Here is a 25,486-nt window from a genome sequence, read left to right as displayed (position 1 = left end):
AACTAAAATCTTTAAACGACTATGTTGTATGTGCCAATAGTCAGATGACCGTTAAGGCCCATGGGCCTCTTGTTAATTTCATATTCCCGAAGAACTATTTTTCAAATCGGTGTGGCCTTATGTACGATAGTTTATTTTCCTTTTACATGTGTTCATTTTTCATCTCCATTAATATTCGCGAATTCTTACCACCTTCGGAAAAAATATTGACATATCAAAGATCAATTATAGGAAATGGTGAACCGCCAAATTTAACCTCTGCGAAAATGGTCTTTATAGGAAACCGTGAAATATTGACCCCACAATTTCAAAGCCCTGTACAGTATGTATTGGGTTCGTAAAACATATCAAAGAAAATATAATATATAACATGAAGAGAAATCAAACATAATTGATGTTTAATCACAACTAATAAGAAACAAAGAAATCACAAATCTGACATACACTCTATCATTTATTGTAAATCAACTTATTTTCACGAGTGGTTGAATTTTGCTTATTTCTGCGTGTGATTGAATTTTGCGTTTTTCACGAGTGATTAAAAATCGTGAAAATCAATTCAATTCACTTTATTACATTTTTGTCCAAAATATACGTATATACGTATCGAATAACAATCTACAAACAGTTGAATGCGCTGAAATCGTAATGTAAGAACCCCTATCGTCGATACTCCAGGGGTAACTATCACTGACGTTATATCCACTCCTGAACTATCTCAAAGTAAATCTGAAGTCGGCACTGGAGAAAAAATCTGAACCAATCAAACGCCTGCAAAGACTTGCGTCAAAGATTACAGAGAGAGCGACTCTCAACTTCAAAGCCACACGGTCAACCACTGTGTACCGTTATACGATTCTTTTGATGTACATGAAAGGACTAAATTACATACTGTTTTGTTGTCTCCAGTCTCACTTTGAACCAGTCCAGGAGTGGATATAACGTCAGTGAAAGTAACCCCTGGAGTATCGAGGATGGAGAACCTCGTGACGCAAAATTGCGAAATTTGAATCGCCGCGAAAACAAGTTTGTATACAGTATGGTCAATTGATGAGAAAGGTATCATCTTCATAAAAACTAACAACAAATGATAACAAAATAACTAAAGATTATTGATAAAGATTCCGACTCTAGATTAGGTTGTTTCTATTTGTATAGATCCGTATGAGTTCTCTAAATGATATCCTCGATGCTTTTAGTTCCTGGCTGTGTTGTCGGATCGTCATTATACCAATTCTGAAATATATAAACATTTATTTAAAGATATATTTTTGCTTTAATCTTGTTTTAGGGATATTAATGTCGTTTCGTTATTTTTAACCGATATTTTATTTCAAATAAAACGTTATTTACACGCGTTAACATAAATCAAATAAGAACTAATGGAATGGTATGTTAACTTTTGTGTTTTTGAAACATGATTTTGGAACACAAAGGCTGTTTTTGATATGGTAGTGTATTGATCAAATGATTATCAATAATATATGAGCAAAATTATTGTACATATATTGACTCTTCATTAAGTTTACAGAATGCGTTTGATCGACAAGAATACCCATACTTTGGGTTATAATAAATGAAAATATGCACTGAACAAAATCTCGTTGAAATAAACAAAATGATAAACAATGTACAGGTATATATCTTAGTTTTCTAATTCTACCACACAATTCACTTTTGTTAATCTAATAGTGCGAATATTTAATCAGCTTCGGTCCTATATTCGCTCTGTCGTTTATTTACACCTCTGGAAACATACACTATCATTTTATTAAATTGAATTGAGGCGACAATGAAATCCGATCAAAGTAAATTTTCACCTGGCAGACTATTGCTGTTATTATCTTCTTTAATAAGATTAAAATTTGAATTTTATTCTATTTTTAAATTATGTTAGTATAATACAAACAATTATTAGTAAAATTTTCAACCTAGAATTATATCCAAAATATTTTGATGTCCATTAAATGTTTAATTAAGATATCCTTATCGTATACATTCTTTTTGATGCACCTTCTGGGTTACATAAGGACCCTTTTTATTGCGAACTTAAGAAAATTTATAAGAGAACCACAACAAATGTAGCCTACGTAATCTGGGTTAAATGAACGACTAGGCGATTTGCACATAGAGTCGATGGTGTTATAAGAATATTACGTACCGCACGAACGGTTGACAACCATGATATCATCAAGAGCAATATCTCCCGAGTCACCGGGATAACCGCCTGGATCTGTTGTAAAAATGATCTGAAAAAAAATTGTTTGTGGCCACTCTTTAACTTATCTTAATGAATACAAAAAACCAACAACACAAAAACCCGAATTCCTTAGTCTTAATTGTGTGTGCATTTTATCTATCGCATCATAATCAAATGATGAGCTATGTAAGATTACTGCAGGTATTACACAAGGGGCAAACCGGTCGTCCCATTCCATTTATGCTGAGCGCTAAGCTGGGCAGAAAGTACTACTTTTATACATATTCGTTTGCCGCACAAAATTGTGTCAACCCCATAACTCCCCCACCAACCCATTAACATCGTTGCGGGGTGGGGTTATAATATAAGACTCTTTCATATCCTTTTATGTAAGAGTATTTTTCTCTCATGCCTCAACGTTTTATTGAAATTTCACTACTATGATTTTGCAACATTTTGAAATAAATTCGAGAAAAGCTGCAAGTCATGCATTCAACATACCCCGTTGTTTGTATCTTTTAAAGTAAATCTAGCCTACTTTCTGAAAAAATAATTGTTAAAATTGCACGGAGAAAATAGAAATTGTGTTGACGCTGTAACGTCGCAAGGCTTTATTGCATGGGTAGCCATGCAATACAGCGTCAGGAGACATGAGTATATTGCCCTGGACCACCCAGTATTACACGTGTAGGTAGGAGAGACAATAGATTACCTTCTTGTTTGTTATAAATTCTATTCCAATTTCAACAAAATGCCACTCATCTCCTTGCTCTCCAGATAAGCTCCAGATCTCCACATTATCCAGAAAAACAAAAAGAGTTCCAATGTCGGCCCCAAACATGTGATAAGCAAAGGACAAGCAGGCTTCACCTTTGAGGCACAAATTACATGTTATCATTAATAACTGTCTGATCAATTTAATTGCATCAAGAGCATAAATAATGTATGTATGGGTAGCTCAAAATTGTATGTAATGAGTAAACAACCCGATATTCCATTTTTGATGCTGTGAAACAGCATTCTTAGGTACGCTCGGTGAGCCTTTGCAAAACAATGAAACCACTCCGCGATGAAAATTAAAAGATGTTTTGTTCATTTCACGTATTACTTGATGGAATGAAAAAACAAAACATCAATATTCAAAACCACAGACATTTAATTTGTACATAGAGGCTACACAATGAGTGGTTGTTGAATATTGAATTTATTCCACACGAACGAGTTCTATTTTTAAAGCTACAAAAGACACGAGCTTTAGCGAGTGTCTTTTGCAACTTTTAAAAAAATAACTTACGAGTGTTCTTATCTGTGAAGGTATGCTAAAATGAGAAAGTATGCATTCTTACAGCGCCGTTACAATAAGCGTACGTGTGACGGCCAGTCTAGTAGGTGGTTCCGTTGATTGGTAGCTAGTCAGGTTGCATGGTATCTAGTATGTTTGCCAACGACATTCAATACGCTGTGTAATCACGGCTCTCATTGGCTGTCGCTTCAATGTAGGGGCGGAGCTAAACAGTCAGAAATATCTGTTGTCGATTACTAAGATCAGAAACGTGCACTGTACCAGTAGGGAGTATATATACATAAAATCATCGGCATCGTAAGCTTCGTAATGTAAAAAGATTACACAAATACATTTTAATTACCTCATGTATAGACTCTGAATCAGCGCTAATCAGGGAAGTACGTATGGAAAGAGCTACTGTTGTAGCGGAAAAGTCAGTCAGAAATTGTACGGAAAAGAAATCAACTGCTTCTGACAAATATAACTTTACCGCAAGGTGCGGAAAACCAAATCGGGTAGAATGTACGACCGATCATCGTGTCTTGTCAAAATACATTCCGATAAAACACGTCTTTGACACATACCTGGATGTCAGTAGGGGATGCTATTCCAGCTGAAGGCGTAGATTTTTTAAAACTTTGTCACCAGTATTTAATCAGAGAGATGCATTTGAATCTAGTGTTGACAAATTTCTCGGCTAAAATCAACCGACATTTTGTAAACTACCGCCGCGCATGCACCAACCTCCGAGAACATTACCTGTGATGGTCGCGCAAATATGAATCAAATTAAATATAAGTATTTAGGCAATGCATCCAAACTCGACGTCTACAACTAGAATAACATCCCCTACTAACATCCAGGTATGTATCAAAACCGTGCTTGATCGGAATATATTCTGATAAGACATAATCTATTGTCAGCCGTACCTGATTTGTTTTCCACACCAAACGGACCTTGCAGCGGAAGTCAGTCAGAAGGTACAACAGTAGCTAGATTCGGCTGTGACATTACATGTAGCATTACAATGGATACAATAAATCTAAACCCAACACATTAACAAACACGATGACAAGTTTGATCCATTGAAACGTTGGTAGATTAGATACATAACGTTACGCTACAGTATGAATACTCCCCGAAGTCGAGAGAAATGGCCAATAATTTATTAACAAAACATCCTCAAAACATTCGCTTAATAAATGAAACAAATCAATAAAGAATTTTTAATACTGTGATTGAATTAATGCATTGCAAACAATTAAATAGTACACAACGTTATCAAACACATTGTACAACAGACAGAGTCGGGTATGAACATCAAAGATCCGCTGGCTCCGCCTACTTCTCAATGTTGTCGGCGATTTTGTCAATTGGGGGGCAATCAGTCGGCCTGCCGATGCTTCAGCCAATCAGTGCCTTCGTTACACGCCAGCTAAAATCTAACCTACTACATCAGTTACCATTCTACTAGATCAGCTACCAGCCAACGTGTCTATCGAATGAATGAATGTAAATAGGAACACTTGTTGTAACGGCGCTGTAATATGTGTATTTTTTACTTGTAAACTTATGCTTTATACATTCGTTCCTGTAAAATGATATATTACGAGAAAGTATATATCATTACCTGTAAAATGTAACCTTACCAGAAAGTATATATTCTTACCTGTAAAACGATACCTTACGAGAAAGTATATACTCTTACCTGTAAAACGATACCTTACCAGAAAGTACATATTCTTACCTGTAAAAGTATACTTTACGAGAAAGTACATATTCTTACCTGTAAAAATTATACCTCACGAGAAAGTATAGATACGAGAACTTTTATTCTCGCACCTCGGACAGGGAAATCTCACATGATACCCGGTGCTAGATTTTTCTATCTCGTCCGATCTGTCTGGTACCTTTACGCGAATTTTGGCGGAATTTTACGCCATTCATGTAACAGTCCGCGCATGTGACGTCAAACTCTCGAACCGGTGACGTCACAAGCGTCAGATAATCAATATTATTAGAAATATGTGCATTCAGTCATTTACCATGCATTGTTTGATTATTGTTTTTAATTATGAAAACAGTATGTACCGATTGATCATCGTTTGTCTTTGATATAACCGAACTATAGTTTTATGCGGAATGACTGAAATCGAAGCGCAAATGAAAGGGTCAATCGGCTTTGGACCAGGAGGCCCAAGACGGGATAGTTTTACACTCTGAACGCGTATATAGATGGGTTTTGTTTTATCTTAGAGGCGCGAGAAAAAAAATCTATTACCTTTAAGTGATCGAGATGGGGTTATCTCAGTCGAGGGCTAAGATTTTGTAACATCCCAACCTCGGCTAACGCCTTGGTTGGGATTATGTTACAAAATCTTAGCCCTCGATTGAGATAACCCGATCTCGTTCACTTACAGGTAACAGATTTTATTATACCCTTACCTATAACGCAATGCTTTACGAGAAATCATACATCCTTACCTGTAAAAGTATGCCTTACTTCCATAACAGCATCAACATTATAGGATGAATCAACAAAGGCATAGCGGTACCCACTTCTCGACTTCAATGGGCCAGTTGTTCTGATGAATGGATATGGTCCATTTTGCTGAGTTGGTCTCTATGGTTTAAGAATTCAAATATTGACTCACTAAATTAATCAAATAAAAAACATTATCAATGTATTTATAATGATCTTCGAAGGTATCCTCGATACTCCAGGGGTTCCAATCACTTACGATCTCTACACCCCTGGACTATTTCACAGTAAAATTGGAGGCAGCTCAGCGGAAAACATCTGAACCAATCACAGGCATGCAAAGATTTCCTTTGAAGACTACAGTGAGAGCGACGCCCGACATCAAAGCCACACAGCCAACCACATCCTCCAATTTTACTTTAAGATAGTCCAGGGATGTAGAGATCGTAAGTGATCGGAACACTTGGAGTTTCGAGGATGTACCAAAAGGTCACTGGGACCAACATATTAGGCCAGTATATAATAGGTTCCTGGCTTTACAAATTAGATTAATTTAAATAAGAAAGGAAAATGGCAATTGTACAGCTGTGTCAGAGAAGACAAGGCTCTGAATTTGACAAGGGTCGGGTTTGATAAGTTATACTGTATGATATGAATTTAAGTGAGACACACACCTAGGAAAAGTACATCCCTCGCGAATAACCAACTCTACAAAAACATAGATGTGTAATGTTTGGTCAGGAAATAGGTCATTTTCTACAGTATCAAAGATGAAACCGGTTGTGTTCTTCCGCTAGTATTACAAATCACACAGTAATCTGCTCTTGCGGGTAGGTATTGATTGTGACGTAATTTGCTTTCGAGGAAAACGTCATACTTTTTCAGAAAATAACGACGTGACTTTCCCACATAACATTATAATGTCACACTTGATATCTATCCACTATAGAGGTGATTTTTTGTAGTACATGTAAAGACTGGAAAACATCGTAAAATGTTTTTACCTGCAACCAGAATTTGCATTGTCAGAATGCACCTACCGCAACTACCTTTACTGTATTTTTCGTACATGGGTCGATTCCATCGACCCCCTATTAATTGATCCATTGTTTGAAAATCGGACATGATTTTTGAACATTGTAAAACGAATATGTTTATACATGTAACATTACTTAATATAAAATATCATATAGATTTTTGTTAATGTTGCAGGATAAAAAAGTACATATACTGTACATGGTTAGTGTCTGAAAATATAAGCTATATTTTGGCTCGGTACAGAACAACAAAAGTGGCTCGGCGGAGGCTCACCACTTATGTCAACATAAGCTTATATTTAAAGACACTGACCATGTACTCTCTACAGTAAAACACAGTTATAACGAACCTCTGAGGACCATCAAAGTCACTTCGTTATACACATAGTTCGTCATATGGTAGATATCGTACAGAAACCTTGACAAAACTTGCTATGTTATAACCATGTATTCTATGCAAGCTGTTTCGTTATAAACGAGTTTTACTGGATGTCTCATCGTACAAAACTATTTCTGATATTTGATTACCTCTCGAACTCTCCAGTTGCTATAATAGTCCACACCTCGATGCAGTTTTACGCACGATGTTGTAACACTTGATTCGTCCGGTAAACCAGATTCAAAAGTACACATTACTATATCAGCTGGAAGTTAAAAATATTTAATTAGCAAAAAAATACGTATTCAACCAGAATAACTGGTTCACTGACGAATATAGGGTTTGAAACGAGCCATTTTGGAGAGTGGTCTTATCAAAGATTCTCTACCGCCGAGAAATGGTATTTTTCTTCAATCAAAAATAGGACAAGCGAAGAAAAGTGTTTTTCTTCATTTACAAAAGTTACTTTCTTTACCCTAGTACCACTATTGACAAGTTCTGAGCTTCTAATCTTACTTCAAGATAACAATATTAAAATTAAATTATTGTGTCCCGAAAACATTCCATGGCAATATATATTTTTAAGTCCTTCATTGAATGAAGTATTCATTGCGCATATACTAGAACAATTTCATACTATTTCAGTGTTAAATGAGACTAATGTAATACACGATTAAACACCAATTATTGTCCATTGACGAGTATCGTTTATGCTTTGGCGGTGTTTGAACATCTTTAAGTAGGTGGTCTTTATACAGGGGTGGTCGCTAATGTAGGTTTCATTGTAGGTACACTTACAGCACGGATATGGTCTTAACTGGAATTCATCTATGGCAATATCCCCCCATTGACCTGCAGGTTTTGTCATGGCCTCTATCCGTATCTGATGATTTAAAATAAGTACAGATATTTAATACAGATTTTAAAGTATACTGTAAAATATATCTTCGCGATGATATGACGTAATTTCGTGTTTTTATGCCATTTCTTTCATACCACGATGAGATTAAAAATTAGTGATAATAACACTTTCATACCACGATGAGATTAAAAATTAGTGATGTCAATACTTGATTAATTTAAAAATTTTGAGTTATATAATTTGTGATAAGAACATTTTCCAGAGCGATTGATTTTCGCGGTTTTTGGCGAAACTTCTTTTATAACAAAATTAATAGTTTTATAATATACAAACTGTATTATTATATTTATACTATACATGGTTCGTATACATTGTTAAAACATTTAACTTAGATTTAAAAAATTCAGCGCTGTACATTCATTGGCGTTTTAATGACAGCGCAAAAGAGCTAAAATAAAACTACCACTAACATAAAACTACTGCTATAGTAAATATGTTTACATTATCCGAACTTGTGAGGGCAATATTTAAATTCGAGTTTCAATGCTTTCATAGGTAAAATCCATAGTATTTTTTGATGGAGTAACTCGGTGATGTTATGTAAGAATATAAGATTTCGAAATACCTATTATCAAATCAATTCTGCTCCCGACGCGCTGATTGGCTAATTATTTCATTATCATATGATTGCCCTGATCGCAACTGTTAGCGAAATATTAAAGATGCTTGTGTCAGATGGTTTAAACTTAGGAATCAAGAAGAACAATTATTCCCCGCCAAAAGTTACCAAAATTTCGAGAATGACAATAACTACAATGCATAGGGTTTTACTTTTACAAAGTTAGAACCGATCACATAAAACACAATTCTCGATACTTCAGGGGTTTCGATCACTTACGGTCTCTCCATCCTTGGACTATCTCATAGTAAAATTGGAGGCAGCTCTGCGGAAAATAGCTTAACCAATCACAAACCAGCAAAGAGGTTTTTGAAGACTACAGAGAGAGACGCCCAACATCAAAGCCACACAGACAACCACAGTGTACCGTTATACGGCTCTTTTGATGTACATCTAACCACTAGATTACTTGTTCTGTTCTAATGCCTCCGCTTTTACTATGAGATAGTCCAGGGGTGTAGAGATCGTAAGTGTTCGGAACACCATAGAGTATCAAGGATTACAAAAAACTAGAAACAGGAACTATTACGGTGAATAAATTATCTGTTTTTGCAAATGCGTACAGCATTATTCTTGATTGTCTGTGCCTTTTAGAGATTTTTTACAGTTTGATTAGTCAAACATCAAATTTTTCCAATAGATTTCAGAAGATAAAAGAACATAGCAATATTTTATGTATTTGCATATTACAGACCTATCTTCCCTTGCAGACAGGTTTTGATTGTGACGTCATGTGTTTGCGAGCGTAACGTAATACTTTTCGAAGAAAAGACCGTAAATTGTGCCCATAAAATAATGACATCACAATGGATACCAACCTGCAAGAGAGCTAACTTTGTAATATGCAAAGACGGAATAACGTAGAGACGATAAAAATATGAAGGGGTGAATTTGAATTGAAATGAATATTCACTTACGGTCGTGTTTGCAGCCGAATCTGTATGAACGTCGATAAGTTGATTTCTCCACATGTTTCCTTTGTTCCCAGAACTGGTGAATAGTGTACTGCTGGCACCACTTACTTCTTTGCTGACAGAAAGCGCACCCACAGAGGCTCCGTTCATGACATAGAATAAAATAATACAGCGTTGACGGTCTGAAACAATACAATAGAACAATACAACTGTCCCGGTCTGAAACAATAGAATAAAATAATACAACGATACTGGTTTTTGCTGCAGGTGTTTGCAGCGCAGCTTGACGTTGATATTCTTCAAAACGTAATTTAAATTGCAGTTATTTGATAAAACAATTTTTAAAATTTGTGTTCATTTCGAATGAGATTTTAAAAATTATCGTTTGGCTAGGGATCACAATCATGAAATTTTCTTAGACTGGTTTAAAAAAAAAAATTCTCGAAAAATTAAAGTAAGAAACTGACTGAAGTCAGAATTGTTTTACATAAATTACAAAAGGACAAAAAAACTTAAGTCTACGTCTGACTTAAGTATTTCCTTTGACTTTACTCTGCTCTCTGGCTGCACTTTGCATTCAGTCTGTACTATGACTATGACTTCAGTCTGCACTTTGACTTAGTCTTTGACTTTGACGTCAGTCTGCACTTTGACTTCAGTCTGCACTTTGACTTCAGTCTGTACTTTGACTTCAGTCTACACTTTGACTTCAGTGTTGACTTCAGTCTACTTTGACTTCAGTCTACACTTTGACTTCAGTCTGTACTTTGACTTCAGTCTGCACTTTGACTTCAGTCTGTACTTTGACTTCAGTCTACACTTTGACTTCAGTCTACACTTTGACTTCAGTCTGCACTTTGACTTCAGTCTGCACTTTGACTTCAGTCTACACTTTGACTTCAGTCTGTACTTTGACTTCAGTCTGACTTCAGTCTCACTTTGACTTCAGTCTACACTTTGACTTCAGTCTTACTTTGACTTCAGTCTCTTCAGTCTACACTTTGACTTCAGTCTGTTCAGTTTTTGACTTCAGTCTGTACTTTGACTTCAGTCTTACTTTGACTTCAGTCTACACTTTGACTTCAGTCTGTTACTTTGACTTCAGTCGTTACTTTTGACTTCAGTCTACACTTTGACTTCAGTCTACACTTTGACTTCAGTCTTTACTTTGACTTCAGTTACACTTTGACTTCAGTCGTTACTTTGACTTCAGTCTACACTTTGACTTCAGTCTGATCTACACTTTGACTTCAGCTTTGACTTAGTCTACACTTTGACTTCAGTCTCTTGACTTCAGTCTACACTTTGACTTCAGTCACTTTGACTTCAGTCTTACTTTGACTTCAGTCTCTTTGACTTCAGTCTGCATTTGACTTCAGTCTCACTTTGACTTCAGTTGTACTTTGACTGTCTACTTTGACTTCAGTCTGTACTTTGACTTCAGTCTACACTTTGACTTTGACTTCTTTGACTTCAGTCTACACTTTGACTTCAGTCTGACTTTGACTTCAGTCTACTTTGACTTCAGTCTACACTTTGACTTCAGTCTGTACTTTGACTTCAGTCTACACTTTGACTTCAGTCTGACTTTGACTTCAGTTTCTGACTTACACTTTGACTTCAGTCTACTTTGACTTCAGTCTTTTGACTTCAGTCTGACTTTGACTTCAGTCTACACTTTGACTTCAGTCTGATACTTTGACTTCAGTCGTTTTGACTTCAGTCTGCACTTTGACTTCAGTCTGCACTTTGACTTCAGTCTGTACTTTGACTTCAGTCTACACTTTGACTTCAGTCTGTACTTTGACTTCAGTCTGTACTTTGACTTCAGTCTACACTTTGACTTCAGTCTACACTTTGACTTCAGTCTGTACTTTGACTTCAGTCTACACTTTGACTTCAGTCTACACTTTGACTTCAGTCTGTACTTTGACTTCAGTCTACACTTTGACTTCAGTCTACACTTTGACTTCAGTCTGTACTTTGACTTCAGTCTGTACTTTGACTTCAGTCTGTACTTTGACTTCAGTCTGCACTTTGACTTCAGTCTACACTTTGACTTCAGTCTGCACTTTGACTTCAGTCTGCACTTTGACTTCAGTCTACACTTTGACTTCAGTCTGTACTTTGACTTCAGTCTGCACTTTGACTTCAGTCTACACTTTGACTTCAGTCTGAACTTTGACTTCAGTCTACACTTTGACTTCAGTCTGTACTTTGACTTCAGTCTACACTTTGACTTCAGTCTGCACTTTGACTTCAGTCTGCACTTTGACTTCAGTCTGCACTTTGACTTCAGTCTACACTTTGACTTCAGTCTTAACTTTGACTTCAGTCTGTACTTTGACTTCAGTCTGTACTTTGACTTCAGTCTCACTTTGACTTCAGTCTGACTTTGACTTCAGTCTGCACTTTGACTTCAGTCTACACTTTGACTTCACTTTTTGACTTCAGTCTCACTTTGACTTCAGTCTGTACTTTGACTTCAGTCTACACTTTGACTTCAGTCTGTACTTTGACTTCAGTCTACACTTTGACTTAATATGACTTTTACTTTGACTCAGTCTACACTTTGACTTCAGTCGTACACTTTGACTTCAGTCTACACTTTGACTTCAGTCGTCTTTGACTTCAGTCTACACTTTGACTTCAGTCTACTTTACTTTGACTTCAGTCTGTTACTTTGACTTTCAGTCTACACTTTGACTTCAGTCGTTACTTTGACTTCAGTCTACACTTTGACTTCAGTCTACACTTTGACTTTAGTCTGTTACACTTTGACTTCAGTCTGTACTTTGACTTCAGTCTGTACTTTGACTTCAGTCTGCACTTTGACTTCAGTCTGTACTTTGACTTCAGTCGTTACTTTGACTTCAGTCTGCACTTTGACTTCAGTCTGCACTTTGACTTCAGTCTACACTTTGACTTCAGTCTGCACTTTGACTTCAGTCTAAGTCTACACTTTGACTTCAGTCTGTACTTTGACTTCAGTCTGCACTTTGACTTCAGTCTACACTTTGACTTTGACTTCAGTCTACACTTTGACTTCACTGTTACTTTGACTTCAGTCTGCACACTTTGACTTCAGTCTACACTTTGACTTCAGTCTACACTACTTTGACTTCAGTCTACACTTTGACTTCAGTCTACACTTTGACTTCAGTAAAAAATAAGAGCGATTTGATTGCTTCAGAGAACAATATACGCTTTGCTGGATTTTTTATGTGTGACTTCAGTCGTTTTTCTCACGATACTAGTAAAAAATAAGAGCGATTTGATTGCTTCAGAGAACAATATTACGCTTTTGTCTGGGTTTTTTTATGTGTGAGATTATTTCTCACGATACTAGTAAAAAATAAGAGCATTTGATTGCAGTTCAGAGAACAATATACGCTTTGCTGGGTTTTTTATGTGTGAGATTATTTCTCACGATACTAGTAAAAAATAAGAGCGATTTGATTGCTTCAGAGAACAATATACAGGTGGGTTTTTTATGTGTGAGATTATTTCTCACGATACTAGTAAAAAATAAGAGCGATTTGATTGCTTCAGAGAACAATATACGCTTTGTAAGGGTTTATATGTGAGAGATTATTTCTCACGATACTAGTAAAAAATAAGAGCGATTTGATTGCTTCAGAGAACAATATACGCTTTGCTGGGTTTTTTATGTGTGAGATTATTTCTCACGATACTAGTAAAAAATAAGAGCGATTTGATTGCTTCAGAGAACAATATACGCTTTGTGGGTTTTTTATGTGAGAGATTATTTCTCACATACTAGTAAAAAATAAGAGCGATTTGATTGCGATATGCTTTGTAAGGGTTTATATGACAGATTATTTTCACATACTAAATAAAAAAGAGCGACTTTCACAGAAAACAGTATACACATTTTTCAGTACATATTTCTTTATAATTTTTAATGCTGCCGTTTCATTCGTACGGCTTTCTTTCATATATTGGATATAGATAAGTAAAAATCTTCCACTCGTGTTGAGTTGTCTTTTGCCACTAACACTTCAGATACATGAACTGTACATCATCTTTCTTTCGCATACGATTTAGTTATATTTACATTACCACTGCACAGTACCGATATGTTGCTACTAAGCCTAATGTGTGTTATTTTTTTACAATTAGGTTTTGACATGCTAATACAGCAATCAGAGTTCAAAAGTTCAAGAAATGACTGGGTTTTACGTTAGCATGATAATTCACTGAAGAATATATTCTGAAAATTGGTCAATTTTGATAAATATTCTTATGAAAATATTTGAAATGGTTTGAAATGTTGTACTTTTCGTTGTATATCCCGTTTTATCGATGTTATCCGTGGCAACATACCGGAAGTTGCAAGAACTCAACTCTTTCCCGCCAAATAATTGGCTGTTACATCAACTTTTTAACTTTACAAACTTATATTTTCATGACTTTATTTTTCATCCCTTTCCTTTTTAAACGGGACTGACTATATAAATGTAATTATTAGCATTGATTGTCATATTTTGACATGCATTGATGCACCATTGGCTATGCTAAAACACCCAATGTATATTACACACCAATGCATGTCAAAAATATGACAACCAATCCTTAAGTAAATTTTTGAAGGTTTATCTCAATAAATTAATAAATCATGATACTGATAGGAATTACAGCATCAGTCATTATTTTTAAATCCGCGAAACTTTATATTCTCGACTTACATGACTTAATTATTAGCATTGATTGTCATATTTTGACATGCATTGATGCACCATTGGCTATGCTAAAACACCCAATGTATATTACACACCAATGCATGTCAAAAATATGACAACCAATCCTTAAGTAAATTCTCAAAAGGTTATCTCAATAAATTAATAAGTCATGATACTGATAGGAATTACAGCATCAGTCATTATTTTTAAATCCGCGAAAGTTTATATTCGCGACTTTGTTTTGAAACGGAAATCGTGAAATTAAGAAGCCGCGAAAAATGTTGCTATACAGTAAATGTTGGTTATTATATACTCACCATCAAAATGCTCCCTCATCTCAAACTGACATCGTTTTCCTTTATATTTTGTTGAATCTACATAGACGTAGTTCTGCCCCGAGTAGGCGCGCCTCGGTCCAGTATACAATGTAGGAGACGATCCCTAGACAAACGAACAAGCATACATTAAAATGCTTAAAATGCTTTATTCTATGTATTAGTATAAAAAGAGTTCCAATACTTAATTTATTTAGCAATTGATGGATTGTTAAATGGGATTTATTGGAGATATAAATGCAATCTTGGTGGCAGATAAATATTCATAGCGCCCGTTAACCATAGCGGCCCAACGAGCTCTATGGATATTTATCTGCCACCCAGATTGCATTAATATCTCCAATAAATGCAATCTAACAATCCTTTAATTGTTATATTTACAATATGCTTTCTAGTTCAAAGTAAAACCTAATTTAGATGAGAGTGAACATTTGAATTTCCCGCTTCAGCCATTTAACCTCAACAGCCAAGTTCAATGTGATAAAAAATAGTCCCTATAAAGAATTGAAAAGGCAACAAAATTTCTATGTTTATCAATAGCTTTTCAGTTTCCTTTCAAATACATGTATCCAGACATTTAAAAGATTTTTTTTAAAGTTTCATAACTTAACTGGTCATTCAACCACAATGTCAATTTTTCCCGCGCGGATTAACATCGTGTCAGTAAACAAGACTCACATCCATTTATATAGATATTACTACACCAAGTCTAGGCTGCATTTATTGGTTTATAATGCAGATCACGATTATCATTAGAGTAATAGGAGACGCTATGGCAAAATATAAATATAATATAATAGGCTCAGACACACTACTAAAATAATCAAGAGTTCAAAAGGTCTAGAGTCAAGATATGACTGGGTTTTACGTCTGTATGATAATTCACCAAAGAATATAACATATTCTAAAAGAATATACATATTATAAAAAATGATCAATATGGAAATATGCCCTTATATTTTTATCTTTTAACTTTTATTTTCATAATTTATTTTTCATCTCTTTTTTCTTTTTATAACAGGAATAACTATATTAATGTAATTATAAGCATTGGTTATCATATTTTTGACATGAATTGTGTGTAACATACATTGGGTGTTCTAGCATGTCTATTTTGGTGCGCGTTACTATGCAAGAACACCCAATTTATGTTATACACCAATGCATGTCAAAAATGTGACAACCAATGCTTAATTGGTTACCGTTGAACATAACTAGTGTTGGATAGTCAAACTATATTGTATTTCATCTTTGCATATTGCGATCCCTATTCCGTCTTTTAATATAAAAATTTACCACCCTTTCGGGAAAGTATTCATTGGGACGTCATTATTTTATGAGAGCGCAACATTTTTCTCTGCAAAAGCATGGCATTAACCACTGAAACATATTTTGTAGGTTATAATAGGTTACTGTAAGTCAGCTTATTTTTGCGGAGATTTAACTCCGCATTTGATACTTAAAGAACTTTGTTTTAATAGAAATTTATATCCAACAATTTAGTTTCGCATTTTATAGTTTAAATGATATAGTGCTTTTTAATTGAAGTTTATCTTGAGGCGATTTAGTTTCGCATTTTATAGTATAAAAGCGATAGTGTTTTGTAATTAAAATCTGTCTTTGCGACAACTTAGTTTCGCATTTTATAGTGTAAAAGCTATAGTCTTTTGTAATTGAAGTCTATTATTGCGACAATTTTTTTCGCATTTTCAGAGCTAACGATTTTTTTTCGCATCGATTTAATTTCGCGGTTTACTGTTATATATTGTTTTGTAATTGAAACTTTTCATCGCAGTAATTTATTTTTTTGCGAATTCTCATCGCCCCCAAAATACAATCGCATTTGTACTTCTTGTTGAGCTTCTTATTTACCCTATGATCAAAAATATTAAAAATAATTATTTGCGTCCTGAAAAAAATCCACTGCACTTTGTCCTATATTGAATGAAGTACTGGTTGAACATGAAACAAAAGCAAAATTAATTCATTAATTTCTATTTTTGTGTTAAATATGCTCCATCGCCGACAAAGCATAAACGATACTCATCATTTGAACAATAATTAGTATTTAACCTAGTACATATATGTCTAATTAACACAAAAATAATATTAAAGAATTTATTTAGCTTCTCGCGAATGCGCAATCAGTGCTTCATTCCGTGTAGGATATAGTTCCACAGAGTTTTTTTCGGGATGCAATCAATTATTTTTGTATTTTTTTCTTGACGTAAAATTAGAAGCTCAAACTTTTCAATTATGGTAATGATGTTAAGTAAGTAACTTTTGTAATTGAAGAACAATACTATATCGTCTGCTTCTGTTTTTGATAGAGAACAAATTCCATTTTAATTAGACACATATATACATGATTAAACATCAGTTATTGTTCAAATAACGGTTATCATTTAGGCTTAATCGGCGTTGGAGCATCTTTAAATATATAAAGACTTACCTGTCTCGTTTCCCATTGACAGTTAACGTGAGGTGAATTGCTGAGCATACAGGTATCGTCAAACGAGCAATAAGTCGTCATAACTGCAAGATTAATTCGATAGAATATTTAAAGGTCCACTACTAAAGCAAAATATAAAGGCTTCACTAAAAACATTAAAATCATGTGCAGGAAATATATATACCAATGGAGTAAGATCAGGTTACAACACCAAATATATGCAAGATTTCCTGCGTCATATATGAAAACAGTCGGGAGTCATTTCGCTGTTTTGCCATCTGGCGCAGTAATAGTCAACTACCGCATGGTATTTAGGACGACGATGGGAAACATAAGACGACCCGCGTTATGAAAATTACCATTTTATTTACTCTAATGCATTTTTTCAGAAGGTGGTGATAAATGTAGCATGAACGGTACATTAATATCTTTTGCGACTCTACAAGATTATCGATCCCGTTTTACATTCCCATTTTAACAAATAATAGTCTTTTCGGAAAGGTAGTGGACCTTTAGTACAATTTGGATAACTGTTTCCAAATTTAGCATTTGCAACGTTACGAATGCGATGGTTTTGCATTGGAAAACGTTTGTAAATAATTCATGTAATATATAATTTAATTTGGTATAACTGGTTATTGTCGCGTGGTTGATATTTTTGCGGTTTCCCAAAAAATTGTGAAATGAATAAATTGTGTTCATGTGTACCCTTATAGCCAAATTCCGAAAATTTTAAACGTACTAGAAAATATTTTTCTCATTTCGAATTTTGATTCGCGAAATAATCGGCTATAGGTATTCAGTTATTTTCAAGTATGCTTACGTATTTTTATAATCTTATTGTGTCAGATTGAAATTTTCCGAAAAATCGCGAAAATATGTTCCCCGCAAATAAAAAAAAACACCGGTTATTCCATGTATTGATATAAAGGGTTCTCTAAGTAACTAAACTGCCTTGATTGTCGATATTTTCTTAAATAGCTAATAAAAGTGTAAGCTTTAAATACTTCTAGATACTTATTGATGCTGTCTGTATGGTATTGATGGATGGATCATTATATTCGTTATTTCTCACGTATAGCAAAGTTAAGATTGAAGTCCTAAGGCTTCTATAATAATAATTGTCTAGTACTCCATATGATTAACAGTACAACTTAATGAATTACATTCAAATATCAAATATAATTACGAATTATATAATATTATCTGATTGTAAACTACATTAAGGTGAAAAAATATGTATATGTCTGTTTAGAGTTACATTGGCAAACAAATAGGTTGGGTAGGACGGCAACTTATCTTATTTTTTAAGTGTCTTTCACTTTAAAATAATGGCCGGAACAGAAGTCTGAGATCGAAATCCGGACATTTAATTATACCGTAAAAATTAGTTTCGGAGGTAAACAATAAGAGTCGGTCGGGTAACCGTAAACAAACATATATATTATTTTATCACTTAATCATAAGTTGATTAGATAATGACGATTTCATCAATGAAATGGTTAATCAATGAGTCTAGAAAAATGATGTGTGTTAATAGTATTTTAACTTAAAACAAAATTAGAAAGATACATTGATCTGCTGTCTAAGGTAACTCAGTGTATGAGTATACGAGTAGGTAAACCTGTACTCTTATCTTACCTATAGTTAGGGTTAGATTAGGGATAGCTCTAAAGGTTTTTGTTCTGTATTTGCTTATTACAGAGTTATCTGTCCTTGCGGGAAGGTATTGATTGCGATGTCATGTGGTTTCGAGCGTAACGTCACTCTTTTCAGAGAAAGCGACGTGAATTATGCTACAAAAATAATGGCTTCACCACGGATACCAATCCACAATGGAAACCAAAAGTATGTTTCATGAAATCTCCTTTTCGGTATAAGATTTCAGAGAGAGATGGGGTGTTTTGGTATTCAGGGTGCATGGTAAATATGAAGGCTGGGAAATATATGTACATGAAAAATATGTAAAGACATTTTGAAATTCTTTTAAGTCTGTTTCTGACAGGGGAGATAATCAAGATTGCTATCTCATCAAAAGTTTTTTGAATTTTAAGTGCAGTGTTTAACACAAGATGGATCCCCACCTAAAAGTTTAACAATATGGTACTTCTTAAACTAATCTTATTGACAGTTTTGTGTGAGTAAGATGACCTTCAAAATGTATGTTGGATGAAAACTTCAATCAACCTGGCGAGTGGCAAAAGCTAACATTCTCGTCTATGGGAAATAATTTGGTTCTGCGGTCTCATTATTACGTATATTCGTTCTTTCTCGCCGACAGTTAGGGCTAGGTCTCAATGCTTTAAGACTTACCTACAGAGCAGTCTTCACCTTCAGTCCCATACAAACAATCACATCGATAGGATTGCCCAGCGGCATGACAACTTCCTCCATTCTTACACGGACTTGAGTCACAAACGTCTATAAGTAAGTATATGATATTTTTTATAATTATTCCATAATGTAATTATTCTGTATTAGCATATTTCAGAGTTATTTGCCCTTGCGAGTAGGTATTGATTGTGACGTCATGTGTTTGCGAGCGTAACGTCATACTTTCCTGAGAAAACGACGTAGATTGCGCTCTTAATATAATGACGTTACAATAGATATGAACCTGCAAGGAAAGTAACTCTGTAATATGCAAAGACGGAATACAGTTTGTCTCAAAAACTCGTAATGTATAGCCTTTTCATATAGGATTTCCTGATGACATCGTCCCGAGGATAAATATCAAATTTACCTGTTTATTTGATTTAATCTTTTTTTTTCTAAGAATTAAATAAAACATCATTTATGAAAATTTCAAATGAACATTAGCACACGTCATGCAGCAATGAAAATCAAATCATTCTTTGCATTTACTAGAATTAACTAAATCAATGTTTACTTTATCATAGTGCTTTGTCTATTTGATCAAATGACGAAGCACCACATTAATTGTTATATCATTTTGTCTTTTATTATCAGCGAGTTACCTCCCTTGCGTGAAGGTATCGATTGTGTCTTTATTATTTTGTGAGTGCATTTCATGTGTTTCCACATGACGTTACACTCTCAAACACATAACAACACAATTAATACCTACCCACAAGGGCAAATAACTCTTCAAAATACAAAGATGGAATCGATATCGAAACAATACTGCTAGACACAATTTGTAAATGGAGTAATTGGAGATGACTTTTATAAGCTGTGATAAGGCATAAAAATATGTCTGCTTAGTGTTACATTGGCAAAAAAAAATAGGGTCGGTTGGTCGGGAAGGTTTTTTTATTCAGTGTTTCATTCTGAAATTTGGCCGAAGTCGGAGTCTGAGATCGAAATCTCGACTTTTATTATTATTTTTTTTGGTAGAAAAATGGAAAACAATTAGGGTCGGGGTGAAAAATTAGGGTCGGTCGGGTAACCCTAAACAAACATATCTTTTTGGCCTAACTTGGGCCAAATCCAAGCAATGAGATATGTTTAAACTCAAACTCAACACATAACATGTTTGTTAAAATCCTAAATTTGAACACTCGTTAGAATTAAAAATTGATTTCAGGTTTGTATTAACGTACGGATTTCACAGTGGGAGCCATGGTATCCCTCTACACAACTGCAGATGTAGTATGGACTTTCAAAATTCGGGTCACAGATTCCTCCGTTCTGACATGGTGAGCTGTCGCATATATCTGGTGAAGGAAAACATTAATATTAATAAATTGGAAATATAAGAAGAAAAGTATTTATCACATATCTGTTCCGTCTAGCCATGTCATACGGCCATGTCATAATACTATTGTGACGTCACAGGTAGTTTTGATTATTAACGTATTGAAAAGTTGTTTGTTTTATAAAGATTTCATATTATTAATAGTCACGAGTGTAAGATTAATCCTCTGATTAGCACACTTAACTGTTTGATATTAATACATAGACCATTGGACGCATATATATATCCCATGGAGTATCGAGGATGTGAAGCAATCGTATCATTATGTTTAGTTTCCTTTATCGAAAACAACTGTTACATGTCTTATTTACGGACTGCTTCATTTCAACACGTAGCGAAACTCTCCGCGTGTTTCCTTGTTTCCGTCAAATCGTGTAACCCTAATGTATACATAATAATAATGTTGTGTAGCCCGCGAGAGAAATTTCATTAAAATTGCACTTGTGCATACCGTTTGATGAATATTATTTAATTAAGCTTAACATTTTCTTTTTTTGTTATTATTTTTTTTGCAGTTGATTAACTCGTATATCATATCACACGACCCATTTACCGATAGTTTTTAAAAATTGCTAATTATATCAAGACGTCCACGACATATTCTGCTAGATCTGCACTTGAGCATAATAAGCAATGAATATATCTCCGAACCTCTGAACCTTCAGATGTATGATTTCTGCCATCTTTATTTGACTTTTATCTAACTAGCAGCCATCATTGGTAAAACAGAGACTTCATTCTGAGCATAGGACTTCGAACTACTTTTTTAACTTCTGCTTTAAAAACCTTTTGCACCTGTGTAATCGATTCGAGGCTCAGATTACAATTTGATTGTTGATATAAATTAATTTAAATAACGACACTAATACTTACGATCCTGGCAAGTATCTCCAGAGTATCCTGATATACAGTTGCACGTAAATCCATTTTCTGCCGGTTCACATTCCCCATTGTTCAAACAAGGTGATGAGTCGCAAACATCTAGTAAAACAGAATAATATCAAAACTGTTCAATAACACAAACTACAACCAGTTGTAACAGGACAAGAGTAGTGTGCCGCCAGTCGTGCTCGAACCTGCGACCCCGGGCTTACTGGTCCGCCGCTCTGCCGACTGGGCTAAAGGGAAATTCCCCCTAGCGAGAAGCCAGGAGGAGATTGTGTCACTATATATAATAAAAACCTGCTATACCAGTTATTTCTTGGGTAATGTAATCACAAATTGGAATTTATGCGAAAGATGTTTAATCTTTGCACGTTCTCTGATCTCTTTTACTGGTATAGCCTAGAGTATATGACTTACACTTCTAAATCGCGGTAATCTCTATTCCGTATTTTCATATTACAGAGTTATCTACTCTTGTGGGTAGCTATTGATTGTGACGTCATGTGTTTGCGAGCGTAACGTCATACTTTTCGGAGAAAACGACGTGAATTGCGCTCACAAAATAATGACGTAACAATCGATACCTACCCGCAAGGGAGCTAACTCTGTAATATGCAAAGACGGAATTGCCAGTATTTGATTAGTAGCTGCCATTGGTAAAACAAGACTTCATCCTAAACATCTGGCTCCAATCTACTCTTTACCTCTTTTTCTATACGTATTGCAGCTGTGTAATAGATTCGAGACTTGGATTACGAGTATTTTCATTAATTAACAACACAGATACTTACAATCTTGACATGTATATCCGGAGTATCCTAATAAACAGCTACATGTGAATCCGTTATCATTTTCTGCCGGTTCACATCCACCATTGTTCAAACAAGGCGATGAGTCGCACACATCTAGTAAAATGGAAAATTAATCCATCATCCTGGACCTCTTAACCACGAAAGTAAGTACCCACGAATATTACTTGTTTTACAGTATCATCGCCCACAGAATAAATACCAAAGATGAAGATGAAGATATATTCTATATTTGCACATAACAGTGTTGTCTGTCCTTGTGGGTAGGCATTGATTGTGACGTCATGTTTTAGTGAGCGTAACGCCATGCCTTCTAGAGAAAAAGACACGAGTATCGCTCACGCAATAATGACACACAATGCATATCTACCCGTAAGGAAGGTAATCCTGTAATGTACGGGGGAATGAGAATACAAAATGCTAGTTATCATCTATATCTACACTGTATTTCAATTACTAATAATCAAGTAGGACATATTCCTTAATTAAATCTAGAGAACACACACATTGCAATAATCGTGATTCAAATGTATAAATGCAGAATTGAAAAAGATAACAGGGCCCAGTTTCACAAATATTCCTTAATTGTAAGGAATTTTTTTTTGCTTAAAATTATTCTTAGTAAAGCATTACTGAACTGATTTTAAGAAAAAACCTGCCTTAATTTCTGTAATGCTTTTCTATGGGAAATTCTAAGTTAATTCCTAACAGTTAATGAACGGTCATAAATTAGGCCCAGCATATGTTTTTTTTAAACAAATAACGTTTTTGTAGTATTGTTACTTTTACCATTTTACATATATATAATTTTTTATATCATCAATTGTCAGTATTTCCATAAACTATAACATTACAAAATTCCAAATATATTCAAATTCACATCAATTCAAAAATAAGAGAAGTAACGCGGTTATTTAATGTTTGTAATATATATATCAGGAATGATATGAGAGAAAAAAGTTGCTTTGTTAAACTCCACTAAGCTCATAACGATGTGAGAAGTTTTACTTCTGATCACTTGTTACAACGTTTATAGATTAAAAAAAAAGCATACCGTAAGTTGTAATATATAGAATATCGATATTTATCTGTTGAATACATAAGCAATACTCCAGGAAAGAGTCGTAGGGATCCGAAGCATTATATGATTTTGATAAGCATTAATGGAATTTATCCGTAATGAACTTTATCTGATAAGTTATATGACTTTCCAAGTACTGCGTGATGACTGATAACGTTTGTGCGGGACTAGTATCTCCAATGTTGATGGAAGGTAACCATTTGTGATCTTCCCGCTGAAATGAGGTTAGCGCCGGGATAACATTTTTGATGTCATTCCATCACCAATAAGATCAATAGTCCCGCACAAACGTTAACAGGCATCACGTGGTATGTAAATTGTTCCCATGACGATACGTACCACAAGCGCCAGGTTTCAACTCTAAGTTATTTAAAGCAATAAAACAATAAAACGTTATAAGATGGCTTCGTCACTTTCAGAAATATCTGCAAACAATTAGAAAAGAATTCAAACAATGTATTTCAATATTGCTTGAAAGAGGCATTCTCAATAGCTCAAAATGGTATGGTAATATAATGCTTATATTGACTAGAAAAGTCTAGAAAAGTATTGAATATATATATAACTTCACGTCACTCGTTACAATCGTTATTTTTGAATGGTCTGAATTTTACGTCGAGTAGTGTACACGAAGAATGTATTCGAGGAACATTTTAAAAGAAGCAAAGTCACTGAACAGACTTAGCTCTGTCTAATACATCAATGGGCTAAAACAGATAGTAATAGCTAAAAGTAGTACAAATACGTACAAGCATATCTTTAGGGTTTCTAGTCACAAAGTGGAATGGCATTATTTTTTATGGACGCGAATACTATTATTGCAATAAAATTGCAATAAGCTACCATGGCGTATTTTTTCAATAAAACACAGCTGCCGAACATACCAGGCGAATATTGTTGTAATAAACCATCATGAAGAATAATTGTAGATCATAAAACAGTACCTGTAGGATAAATTGATAAGTACTCTGAAATACATTAAGTTGAAAACATTCATCGATACATATAGGGGACGGGTGGTTAAGATATCTCGTCATATCACCACAAGTTCGAATCCCACTTGGGGCAAATGCCTAGTACTGACCGCTGGTCGGTGATTTTTCTCCTGACACTCCGGCTTTCCTCCACCATCAAACCTGGCACGTCCCGTTAATATGACCTAAAACTAAATAAACCAATGCAGACGATATATTTACCTTTACATTGTCGTCCTGCGGCAATGTCACTTTCATTAACCTCCATCTGCTGGATGTATCGCTGACTGACTGTATAATTACCGGCTCTGTCTGGGTATCAGATGCGTACGACACTTCAAGTTTCGTCGTGACGCCTTGATAAGTGTAAGGAACAATGGCCAGGTAGTAGTAAAGACACCTGTAGGCAGCTAGTAATGAAATAACAAAAAATGAATATGAGTATTTTTATTAAAAAATACAAATCAATAGTTGTACTATTATCAAAAACGTACAAATAAATTGGTGTACTATTATTAAAAAAAATCAAATGAATAGGTGTACTGTTATTAAAAAATTACAAATGAATAGGTGTACTATTATTAAAAAAAATCAAATGAATAGGTGTACTGTTATTAAAAAATTCAAATGAATAGGTGTACTATGATTGAAAGATACAAATGAATAGATGTACTATTATAAAAAAATCAAA

The 25,486-nt window shown here is 34.7% G+C and overlaps 1 protein-coding gene across 1 annotated transcript; it reads right to left on the bottom strand.

The window, feature by feature from the left end:
- Positions 1–309: 309 nt before the first annotated feature.
- On the bottom strand, positions 310–25,063 carry LOC138308586 (uncharacterized). The gene is made up of 14 exons (XM_069249631.1): positions 25,018–25,063; positions 22,723–22,836; positions 21,920–22,027; positions 20,892–21,005; positions 19,642–19,749; positions 17,329–17,411; positions 14,859–14,982; positions 9,842–10,020; positions 8,182–8,266; positions 7,533–7,648; positions 5,970–6,108; positions 2,913–3,070; positions 2,162–2,249; positions 310–1,236 (listed from the first exon to the last, which is right to left on the bottom strand). The coding sequence occupies exons 1-14, from the start codon at positions 25,061–25,063 to the stop codon at positions 1,226–1,228; spliced, it is 1,473 nt and encodes a 490-aa protein (XP_069105732.1). The 3' UTR covers positions 310–1,225.
- Positions 25,064–25,486: the final 423 nt, after the last annotated feature.

This window comes from Argopecten irradians, chromosome 15 (genome assembly GCF_041381155.1).
Source record: "Argopecten irradians isolate NY chromosome 15, Ai_NY, whole genome shotgun sequence".
Classification (NCBI taxonomy): Eukaryota; Metazoa; Mollusca; class Bivalvia; order Pectinida; family Pectinidae; genus Argopecten; species Argopecten irradians.
Note: the sequence above shows the minus strand (reverse complement) of the source record. Positions and strands in the feature narration are given on the sequence as shown.

What these genes read in the sequence shown, in the direction of transcription:
- LOC138308586 (XM_069249631.1), bottom strand. Translation starts at nt 25,063, where the DNA reads ATGGAGGTTAATGAAAGTGACATTGCCGCAGGACGACAATGTAAAG. An exon ending in ATTCGGCTGCAAACACGACC is followed by an intron (nt 8,267 to 9,841) that starts GTAAGTGAATAT and finishes TTAAATCATCAG; the next exon opens with ATACGGATAGAGGCCATGAC. An exon ending in GCAACTGGAGAGTTCGAGAG is followed by an intron (nt 6,109 to 7,532) that starts GTAATCAAATAT and finishes CTTAAACCATAG; the next exon opens with AGACCAACTCAGCAAAATGG.